At 40.5% G+C, this 12,257-nt stretch overlaps 1 protein-coding gene across 3 annotated transcripts in view; it reads left to right on the plus strand.

Moving 5' to 3' along the window:
• The window catches only part of ngef (neuronal guanine nucleotide exchange factor), a 101,944-nt gene extending 92,449 nt beyond the window's left edge, over nt 1-9,495 (plus strand). For all 3 annotated transcript variants that reach the window (XM_072572839.1, XM_072572838.1, XM_072572840.1), the window contains 2 exons: nt 138-242; nt 7,296-9,495. In XM_072572839.1, the coding sequence (XP_072428940.1) occupies nt 138-242; nt 7,296-7,495 (305 nt within the window). In that variant the 3' untranslated portion in view covers nt 7,496-9,495. The remainder of the gene's footprint in view (nt 1-137; nt 243-7,295) is intronic.
• The last annotated feature ends 2,762 nt before the right edge of the window (nt 9,496-12,257 follow it).

Raw genomic sequence — 12,257 nt, forward strand, 5'->3', positions numbered from 1 at the left:
GTATACTGCCTTTCGGGGATCGATGCAATGATGTGAAAAAACTTTAGTTGTCCAACAGCAGACCATTATGTTCAGTTGTAGATAAACCATTGCCATTGGTTGTTATAATCTTACTTGTGTTCTGTGATCTCTACTAGATTGTCCCCAAGTACAGTGTATTCAGAGGTATACTGCACAAGAACCTGATGAGCTCTCCTTAGAAGCTGCTGACATCCTCAATGTTGTGGATTGCTCACAAGATGGTAAACATCACTTTTTGTTGCAAAGTAAATTTGTAAATTTATAAATTTAAATAAGCAACTCATCTTAACCTTGTTTTACACAATCATTGCAAGTTTTATTCCTGCAGTGACAGATTCTCTTTGTTTTTAACGCTGCAGATCACTGGGGGATTAAAAGAAAAAGAATGAAATTAGGTATTATAGCACTTTAGTTGGATGTTCAGTGGCAAGTATCAACAAAATGCGCAGATTGTCTGGAAGGAAATGACATCTGGTCGCACTTCCTTTTCATTGCGCCTCCAGAATATTCTTGTAATGATATTGCACAATGAAATTTGAACTGAGAGGAACAGTCCCTGCCAGGGGCTCGGTTGGTAGTTCTCTTGCCTCTGGATCAGAAGGTTGTGGGCTCAATCCAAAAACAAAGGCAGACACTTCAATAGAGGACTGTTGCAGATTCTGCCTTTTGAGATGAGCTGACAAACTGAGGTCCCATCTGACCTCTCAGGTGGATGTGTAATCTCATGTGGTGCAATTTCTAGGAAGAGCAAGGGTTAATATTTGATGTGAGCTCCAAAATGCCCATGGAGCTGTCAGTTTTTGCTCATGATGTAGATGAATTGCACAGCTTTTCCAACAGGTGGTGTGCAGAGTCTCAGCAGCATGTCAGAGTGCACAAAAGAAGTCAAGAAAGATCATTTCCATCTTCAGGCCTTAGTCGAAACTTCATTCAATTTGTGAGATTATTGTCAGAGCTTACTCAGAGCAGTTGTAGCTGACCATAAAGCCGGTTTTTTTTTGATAGTGGGATGGGGGGGTTCGATGGTGGTTAGCAAAGCTGTTTCATGGTGGCACAGAGTTTGCATAGCAGGAGGCCTTACAGGTCCTTGTATATTTTGGAAGCAAGGAGGTGGGGTGGTAGCTGTGTGGTTCAACAAATGATTTCACGATCTCAACAATGGCCACTGTCTTTCATTGGCATCTGATGTTTGGAATGGTGCCAAGCTATGAATGTTGGTAACAGATTTAATGGTCTGACCTGATCGACATCAGGGTGCTGTCCATTTCCTTTCGCGTGGAGAGGTTTACCTCATGTGCAACATCGGACTCTTTGACTCACCATTTGTGTTTGTCAGGTCTTTTTGCATGCTGCCCAGGTGTCATCATCCGGGTCAAAAAGTGTGGTGCTGGAAAAACACAGCTGGTCAGGCAGCATCCGAGGAGCAGAAGAGTCAACATTTTGAGCATAAGCTCTTCATCAGGAATCCTCAAAGCTTCGACTATCCTGGTCCTCAGAATGCTGCCTGACCAGCTGTGCTTTTCCAGCACCACACTTTTTGACTCTGATCTCCAGCATCTGCAGTCCTCACTTTCTCACTGTCATTATCCAGGACTGAATTGAGTCAAATTGATCACCAAGGAGCCAAGCTCCCACTCAAACAATTGGCAAACAATGGATTCACCTAAAATAGTTGGGTTAAGACTGTTGCCACAATCAAAGGAAAGCATTTTGGTAGGTGTGAAGGTTCTATGGTTGTGAGCAGGAGCACCCAGCTTAACAATGTATAACAAAGAATTTCGGCAAGTATCACACTTGGATAAAACTCCAGCCCTCTGCCTTCTCTGCCTGTGACTGGTTGTTTACCAGGAAAGCAAAGACATTGTTTGTGCTGGTAACCAGTTATTGGTCAGCCGTTTTTTGTTTCACTTGTCTGGCCTGCCAGTTGGGCGAAATTTCTGATGCTTTTCCCAACAGCTTAAAAAGAGATCAGGGATGGGGTAGAGAGCGAGAGAGATAGCAGGGACAAATGGCAAGGGAATACTCAATTTTACTGTCACAGGCAGTACACTGCATATCCTGGGAATAGGAGCTCTGATATGTTGGAATATTGCATGCAATTCTGGTCTCCTTCCTATCGGAAAGATGTTGTGAAACTTGAAAGGGTTCAGAAAGGATTTCCAAGGATGTTGCCAGAGTTGGAGGATCTGAGCTACAGAGAGAGGCTGAACAGGCTGGGGCTGTTTTCCCTGGAGCGTCGGAGGCTGAGGGGAGACCTTAGAGATTTACAAAATTATGAGGGGCATGGATAGGATAAATAGACCAAGTCTTTTCCCTGGGGTGGGGGAGTCCAGAACGAGAGGGTATAGGTTTAGGGTGAGAGGGAAAAGATAAACAAGAGACCTGAGGGGCAACTTTTTCACACAGAGGGTGGTACGTGTATGGAATGAGCTGCCAGAGGATGTGGTGGAGGCTGGTACAATTGCAACATTTAAGAGGCATTTGGATGGGTGTATGAATAGGAAGGGTTTGGAGGGGTATGGGCCGGGTGCTGGTAGGTGGGACTAGATTGGGTTGGGATATCTGGTTGGCATGGACGGGTTGGACCGAAGGGTCTGTTTCCATGCTGTACATCTCTATGACTCTATGACTCTATGATATCATATATTTTTCACTGTCTCCTTGGTAAAGCAGAATTCCTACATGCTTCGCGCTAGTGGCAAACACAAGAACATGAGCATTTGGCTGTGAGCAGGCAACAATTTTATTTAATTAGGACCTTTAATGTAGGAATGTGACCCATGTTGCATCCCTGAGGGCATTGAAAAGCAAAATATAACATTGAGCAGCATTGTGACATTTGGACAGATGATCAATAGATTGGTCAGTTGGGTTTTAAACAAGGAGAACAAGATAGACAGAGAAGTTTTGAGCAGGAATTCAAGAGCTTACAACTAAGGCAACTGAAGTACAGCTACTAATAGTGGAGTGTTTAGATCTGGGGATATTCAAAGAGCCACAATTAGATGGATGTGGATAAGACAGAAGCTTGTTAGGTTGTAGGAGATTGCTCAGGTAGTAAAGGATAATTGAGGTAATTTGGAAGGAAGGAAGAGAATTTTCAAATCCAGATGTTACTTGACAGAGAGCCAGGGTATGCAGTGGGAGAACAAGATTTTGTGTCAGTTAGGACACGAACAGCAGATTTTGAAGTGACTTCAAGTTAATTGAGACTGGCTCAAAGATTGGATGGAAGGCAAGTGGTGATGATGACAGAGTCTGTAGAGACATATAGACAGGTTAAGGGATTGGGCAGAAACTTGACAGATGGAATATAGTGTGGGAAAATATGACGTTATGCATTCTGACAGGAGGAATAGAGAAGGTAAACATAATCTAAATGGAGAAATTAGATTACTTACAGTGTGGAAACAGGCCCTTCGGCCCAACAAGTCCACACCGCCCCGCCGAAGCGTAACCCACCCATACCCCTACATCTACATTTACCCCTTACCTAACACTATGGGCAATTTAGCATGGCCAATTCACCTGGCCTGCACATCTTTGGACTGTGGGAGGAAACTGGAGCACCCGGAGGAAACCCACGCAGACACGGGGAGAACGTGCAAACTCCACACAGTCAGTCGCCTGAGGCGGGAATTGAACCCAGGTCTCAGGCGCTGTGAGGCAGCAGTGCTAACCACTGTGCCACCGTGCCGCCCAATATATTGAACAGAGGGATCTGAGAGTCCCCAAGCATTAATCACAAAAAGCTACATCCAAGTTCAGTGGGTAATCAGAAAGGCAAATGCAATATTGGCCTTTATTTCAAGGGGATTGTAGAACAAAACTAGGGAAGTTTTGTTAAAAGCATACAAGAATCTGGCCAGACCAAAGCTGGAATACTATGAACTGATTTGGGCCCCTTATCTAAGGAACTGGACACAATTCAGAGAAGATTCAAGGGGCTGATACCATGTGTGGAGGGTCTGTCTTATCTGGCAATGCTGAGTGGATTGCACTTCAACTGATTGGAATTTAGAAGAATGAGAGATGACCTTATTGAAACATAACAAGATTCTTAGCAGGACTGAAAGGACTCAGATGCTGTAAATCAGGAACACAAACCAGATGTTGCTGGAAAAGGTCAGCAGGCCTGGCAGCATCTGTGAAGAAAAGTCAGAGTTAATGTTTCAGAGCCACTGACCCTTTGATGTCAGGTGTTGCATTCTGAGTACAATCTGATTGGTGAAACTATTCAGCATTAAGCAAAGCACACTTTATTTTTCACTTTACTGTCAAAATACAGACAAAATAAAAGAAAATAATTGGCTTAACTGTAACTCTATCGAAATGTTTAACAAAGTAATAGATATATTAATTACTACTTATTAACTGTTCCAATATAGTAACATCCCATAAACATAGTCTTGGCAAAGGCATATTCAATAAAACAGATTGTCTCACATGCATTCTAACAGAAGGAAGAGAACCTCAGCTTTTAGCTATAACAGAGCGAGGAATAAGAGCTTTGACATCCAGCTTCAAGATCCCAGCAAATGCAGAAAGCTAAAGCTAAAAATCCTGGTTCTGTTTGAGCTTGACTCTACCTATTCAGGCTGCTTCTATTGTTCCAACTTTTAAAAAACCCTCAAGGCCTCACAATCTGTTTACTTTATTGGCTATGAGCCGACTACTTGTCACCTCTGTCTCAATCTTACTTCAGAAAAGAAGGGAGAAAACATACCTCTTAAAGCCATCGTATTGTCACGAATCCAAAACAGCACAGTGGCTCAGTGGTTAGTACTGCTGCCTCACAGCACCAGGGGCCTGAGTTCAATTCCAGCCTCAGATGCCTGTCTGTGTGGAGTTTGCACATTCTCCCTGTTTCTGCATGGGTTTCCTCCCACATTCCAATTGGTGAATTGGCCATGCTAAATTGCCCATTGTATTTTGGGATGTGTAGGTTAGGTGCATTAGTCAGGGGTAAATGTGGGGAATGGGTCTGGGTGGGTTACTCCTCTGAGGATCAGTGTGGTCTTTATGGGCCAAATGGGCTGTTTCCACACTGTGGAGATTCTATAATAGCAATAAAAAAAAACATATAATCAAAAATCTCACCTATATACCCCTGTCACAAACACAAGGTTACATTGGACGATGAAGCCCCTTTCTTCCAGCTATTATAAGGCTTCAAATGATGGCATGTGCAGTATGCCAGATTCTAAACAGAAGTGCAGCACCTAACATTTTGGATAAGGATAAACAGCAGTGTTCTCCTGAATGACCATATAAGGATCTTAAGGCCTGCTTTGGGTTTCCACTCAGTGCCCAAAGAATCTGAGATTAGTTAACTTTTTCACATTTCTCAACAAGGAAAAGTGACATGACAACTAAATAAATTAGGTTGAAAATTTCTGAAAATAGGAAGCAATCAAATGACATTTAACTTGTATGGAATTTAGTAATATAATTTATGAAGTCTTCACTTGAAATCGGGTCAGATTGGATTGGATATGCTAGCTGAGATCTCCTGCCATTGCGTTGTGTTATGATGTGGTATCAAAGATCTGAGAGTAATTTCTTAACAAATTGCCATCGATAATAACCCAGACCTATTCTGCCCTCACAATCTGTCAGTGAGGGGCTCTTTACCTTCAGCAGTGTATTAGTACCTAATAAAGTGAAATCTATGTTAGCTCCCATAAGAGGAGAACAAGATTGGCGAACATATACTGAAAGATTCAACAGACATTTGTTTGCAGCTTCTGCTATCTATGTATATTGCAATCAGAGGACAGCATGCTTCCCTGCACACGTCATGCAGCAAGAGGACTCAGCAAGGTCGAACCTTGCTAGCTGTGAGACATAACTCAACAGTCCAGATACATTCTAAGACTCATCCCTTTGTAATAAAAGATTTTTAAACAGCATGTCAATTGTTTATTAGAAAAAATCAGTGCTTTGAAAATTCAGTCAGCGTTCGATAAAAATCATTAAAGAGGAACTTCCAATTTGCCTACTCTTGCTTCTCCCAATAATTAAAGAGATTCTTTGTTCCTGCAAATCAAAGTGGGAAGTGTTGCACGTGAGGCATTTGCACATATGGTATTCCCACTGATGGTATGGTATTATTGTTAGAGATGAACCAATGACAATGAAGAGGAGAGAACTGTGCACAAGAGCAAGTGTGATACTTGGGGAAACAAAAGGAGTGACATTAGCTGCAACCATTTATGGTGTCGGAAGAATGAGAATGCTGCTGCACAAAGGAAGATGCCACCTTGAACTGGTTTGGGGTTGGGAAGTATAACAGTATGAATTGAGGGTGAATGGTGTACCAGTGTAGAAAGGGTAATGGCAGTGTGAAGTAAGGGAGAAAAGGGTGCCAGTTTTAAACATAGGATGCACCAAGAGTACCATGTTGAGTCAATTTGGAAGCAGACAAATTTCAAGTTAAGGTGAGGGGAGTGACAAGGAGAAAGCCGATCTGAGTTACGGTAGGAGTGACAGTTGGAAAAGGAGCAGGGGGTCATCTTGAAATGATGAGCACTTGATAAGGTGCAATCTCTCCACGTATCAGTGATTGAAGAGATTGGATATCTGTATTCCTCATGAAGGGTTTTTGCCCGAAACGTCGATTTTACTGCTCCTTGGATACCGCCTGAACTGCTGTGCGTTTCCAGCACCACTCTAATCTAGACTCTGGTTTCCAGCATCTGCAGTCATTGTTTTTACCGAGATGCTAATTCATGTTCAAATAGTTCATATATAACAATGCATTGGACCCAAGGTCTTAGTATTTGTAGATCTGAATTATTTTCATGCATTATATATTATATTCAATGACTGTGTTGTTAGGAAACCAAATGATACAGTAAATGATGTCCTGAAATGTTGGTACCATATATAAATGCATTTGCCTGATATTTTTCATTTGCTTTTTAATAGAAGATTTTCTTTTGGATTTGTGTAAGTTAAATTTTATTCAAACATCATGTAAAAACAAAAGGAATACATTCCTCATCTGTCTATACTTTATACTCTAAATAATTGATCAAATATCAAAAGTGAGTAGAAATTAATTCTTTATCTGCCTCTCTGCTCTATAAGTCATCCAACAGATATCAAAAGTGGAAAGAGTCCACTGTCCAGGAATAACATTTCTGATTTGAAAAAAAAATTACATTTATTAACACATAATTTAAAAGTAAATAAAATATTTTTGCAGGGTATATAATACAGTAGAGGGTGATTACATGAGAGAGTCATGTTTGGTAACTGTTATCTTTCAGGCTGGATATTAGGAGATCGTTTGCATGATGGAGAGAAGGGTTGGTTTCCCACCCCAGTAGTTGAGGAAATCAAAAATCCACAACTCCGAGCCCAAAACAGAAAAGAATGTTACCGAATCTATAAGGCAGAGGAAAGCCATGGAAGTAAGAACAAGGAAGGAAGAAAATTTACCAACAGGAATGTGATCCATCAGCGGTGATAGAATTTTGACCTGCTTGGAGTTTTGACAGGTTTTGAAACTCACATCGTTCTGCATGGCAGTGTTAACTGTGAAATTTTACCAGAAAATTGTGAAATATCAACTTTTTATTTAATTCACAGAACACTACATTTTTAAAAGTTACTTCATTTGCACAATAAACGCATGACTGAATTGAATGGTTTTTAACTGCTGAATGCACTAAATACACTGGAGGGAGATCATTTTAACTTTTTTTTAACTGACAACAGTTCATTCCCAATAAAGTCTATTGGCAGCTAGGTTGATAATATACTTGAATTGGACAAGTTTTGCTATCCTTGAATAATGTTTGAATTGAAAGGGTTCAGAGGATGGATTATAATATGAAGTATGAAAAGTTCCAAACAGAAACTCTATCTTGAAAAATCCAGGAAGAATTACACTCCATATTGTGATTAAATGCTGTAAATCTCCATGTAAATGGTGTGGGGCTCCTGTGAAGGTAAATAGATCTCCTCACCTGCACAATAGCTTTCTTGCAAACGCCCACAACAATTGATCAATTACTTTTATAATATACTTAACCAAAAGGATCTTGAGAAAAAAGTTCATATAAAAACATTGAAATATGTAGAAATCAGACAGCAATACTTAAAATTCCTAATCTTGACCCAGGGATTACTAGAGGTATTTTATCTCCTAAACAACAAATCAAGGCATTTTGCTATTCATAGCAAAGCATTTCTTGATGACCAAGACACATCAAAGACACCTACCACATCAAAAATTAAATCTGAAACAAAATTTACAAAATTTCAGAGTAAACTGCTTTTTTTAAAGATGAAAAATGAAGGGAACTTGATGGTAAAAGATCTATTTTTATTAACTTTTAATTTGAAGTTATAGCTTATTTTGTCAAAATGACCCATCTCAATTGATGAAATTTGGAAGTTTTTGTATAAAGCTACTCAAACGAAATGAACCATTAAAAGGCAAAAGTATTTTCTTCAGCCCATGCTACAGTTTCTTTTCCCTCATTAGCAATTCCATTCCCCCTCCTTGAACACTGTCAGGTTGAACCACATTGATTGCAATCGTGAACATGGCTGATATCTCCTCCATGATCAAAACTATTTAATTCCGGCCCTGTAACTTGGCCTGTCTCAACTTTGCCTCAATCAGCCTCTTGCTGAAACCCCCTGTCCAAGTCTTCAATACTAGACTCAACTTCTATAAAATAAAAACCTCAAAGTTAAATGTTTAAAAATATGCCCAAAGGTCTGCTGCCCTATCTTAACCCAAGTCCTGTTCGCCAATTACTTCTAATGTACATACATTTAAACTCCTTATTCTGATCCTTAAACATTCTGACAGTTGAGGTGCTTTCCCTTTTCAAGGTAATTATTTGACAGGATTGATGTTGCTTATACTTAACCCATAGCGTCAGTGAAACAGTGCATTAAGAAAAGGAGTTGTTACATCAATTTGTCAGTAAGTTGATTTCAGGATTTAAACTTTCTTCAGCATTAACTTTGCCATCAGAATTTTATTCGCACTAACTTAGGTTGGAGATGTACTTTCGCTCTTTGTTGTGTCAAAGTTATCAGCTGCATGGTAGTGTTATAAATATTTAGGGCAGATTTTCTGCTGGGTTTAACTAATAGCTTGAGCACCTAAAGGATTATCCACCCGTCAATGTTCTGTCTTACAAATGTGGACTTTATATTGTGCCATCACAGGCTGAGCTTTGAGAAAGTTTAAATGTGCAGCAGACCAGAAGGTTCTGAGTTAAGAAAAATTTGCATATATAAATATTGTGATTATGGATTAGTCATCAAGTGGCTCTTAAATATTCATGAGGCATATCAAAGAATGATGAATAAAAGAAGTTAATGTTTTGCATTGTAAAACAGTTTCAGCAATTTGTGAAGAGTTTCATCCACCATGTGTTCCTTCATATTACACGAGGAATTTCTGTAATCTTATAAAGAGAACAATTAAAGTCACATTATAATTGAGATGGTGTAGTTTTTATGGTTTTGCATTGATCAAATATGCAATTATATGTGTTTATTTGATCTCCTGGTTTCTGCAGGATCTTATTATGCTTCATTGATAACCTGCCCATGATATGCAGGATTATGCACCTAATTTAAATGAAATCACACTGCAACTAGGCACTATTTTAATGATGCAGTTCAGCCAGAAATCATCCTACATCCTCATTAATTTTCAAGAAGCTCGGATGGCATGTAAAGCATTTGAGGATGTGAATATTTATCAAGACCACCCCTGTCGTAGAGATTCATTTACAAGTAATGTTTCGATCATTGGTTGAGATAATTAAAACGCATTTGGAAAGCTGACAGATTCTTAGCCTCTCTAGTGGCTGCATGAATTCGTAGCAGGCACTGAGCAGGAAAAATTCCGGGAACATTAGCCAGTTGCCCTCAATCTCTGATGGCATGAAAATAGCAGCAGATGTGGATGGTAGCTCAGTCATCAGTGAATATACTTTTCAAATCTACTTCCATGGAAAAGTATATATTTTAATATGATTATTTAATTTTTTAAATTTTTAACCTGGAACAAGGCAATTATATTCTCATCATTTCGTACAATTCCCACTCGCAAATATAAAGCTAAATAAATTACTTGAAATTAAAAATTTGCCAGAAAACCTGGTAGATTAAATACTTGGAAGGGAAAATTCAAGAGACAGTGAACACTTAGAATGGACCTGGGAATTTGGAACACTGCAAAATTGTAAAAGAGCAGCTTCAGGCTCTGTGAGTACATAGGAGTCAGGGATATGGAAATAATTGGGTAATGGATGTGGAAGGGATAGGTAGAGTTCAGTACTTGAATTTATCTGGAGTATGTGATACCTAAGTGATTATCAATCATGAATTTTTGAAAACTTACAGAGGCTTGAGCTTGGAAGTACTTGAATGGATCTGCCACTGAGAACATTCAGATGGTGTAAAGGGCTTTGAGAGCCTTTGTACCAAATAAGAGGTCTTTAGGGGCTGATAGTTGAAAGTTCTCAGTAGTGTTTGGGATATAGAACATAGAACATAGAACGTAGAAAAATACAGCGCAGTACAGGCCCTTCGGCCCTTGATGTTGCGCCGACCGAAGCCTACCTAACCTACACTAACCCAATAACCTCCATATGCTTATCCAATGCCCGCTTGAATGACCATAAAGAGGGAGAGTGCACCACTGATACTGGCAGGGCATTCCATGAACTCACAACCCGCTGAGTAAAGAATCTACTCCTCACATCTGTCCTATACCAACCTCCCCTTAATTTAAAGCTGTGTCCCCTAGTAACAGCTGACTCCATACGCGGAAAATGGTTCTCACTGTCAACCCTATCTAAACCCCTAATCATCTTGTACACCTCTATCAAATCTCCCCTAAACCTTCTTTTCTCCAATGAGAACAGCCCCAAGTGCCTCAGCCTTTCCTCATACGATCTTCCTACCATACCAGGCAACATCCTGGTAAACCTCCTCTGCACCCGTTCCAGTGCCTCTACATCCTTCCTATAGTATGGCGACCAAAACTGTACACAATACTCCAGATAAGGCCGCACCAACAACTTATACAACTGCAATATGACCTCAGGACTGCGGAACTCAATTCCTCTACCAATAAAGCCCAGTACGCCATATGCCTTCTTCACAGCACTATTTACCTGGGTGGCAACCTTCAGAGATCTGTGTACATGGACACCTAGATCCCTCTGCTCATCCACACTACCAAGTAGCCTACCATTAGCCCAGTAATCCATCTTCTTGTTACTGCTACCAAAGTGAATGACTTCACACTTAGCTACATTGAACTCCATTTGCCACCTTTCAGCCCAGCTCTGCAACTTATCTATATCCCGCTGTAACCTGCCACATCCTTCATCGCTGTCCACCACTCCACCGACTTTCGTATCATCCGCAAACTTGCTCACCCAGCATTCAAGCCCCTCCTCCAGGTCATTTATAAAAACAGCAATAGTCCCAAAACAGATCCTTGTGGAACACCGCTAGTAACTGCACTCCAAGATGAACCTTTACCATCAACTACTACCCTCTGTCTCCTTCCAGTCAGCCAATTCCTAATCCAAACCTCTAATGCACCCTCAATGCCATACCTCCGTAATTTTTGCAGTAGCCTACCATGGGGTACCTTATCGAACGCCTTGCTAAAATCCATATACACCACATCTACTGCTTTACCCTCGTCCACTTCCTTGGTCACCTTCTCGAAGAACTCAATAAGGTTTGTGAGGCACGACCTGCCATTCACAAAACCATGCTGACTATCCTTGATCACATTATTCCTATCCAGATGTTCATAAATCCTATCCCTTACAATTCTCTCTAAGACTTTGCCCACAACAGAAGTGAGACTCACTGGCCTATAGTTACTAGGGCAGTCCCTACTCCCCTTCTTGAAGAAGGGAACCACATTCGCTATGCTCCAGTCTTTTGGCACTATTCCTGTAGACAACGACGACATAAAAATCAAGGCCAATGGCTCCGCTATCTCCTCCCTAGCTTCCCAGAGGATCCTAGGATAAATGCCATCAGGCCCAGGGGACTTATCTATTTTCACCCTTTCCAGTATTCCCCGGACCTCTTCCCTACATACCTCAAAGCCATCCATTCTAATCACTTGTGACTCAATATTCACATCAGCAACAATGTCCTGTTCCTGAGTGAATACTTACGAAAGTATTGATTTAGTGTCTCTCCAATCTCCTCTGCCTCCATGCACA

Source organism: Chiloscyllium punctatum, chromosome 6 (assembly GCF_047496795.1).
Source record: "Chiloscyllium punctatum isolate Juve2018m chromosome 6, sChiPun1.3, whole genome shotgun sequence".
Lineage (NCBI taxonomy): Eukaryota > Metazoa > Chordata > Chondrichthyes > Orectolobiformes > Hemiscylliidae > Chiloscyllium > Chiloscyllium punctatum.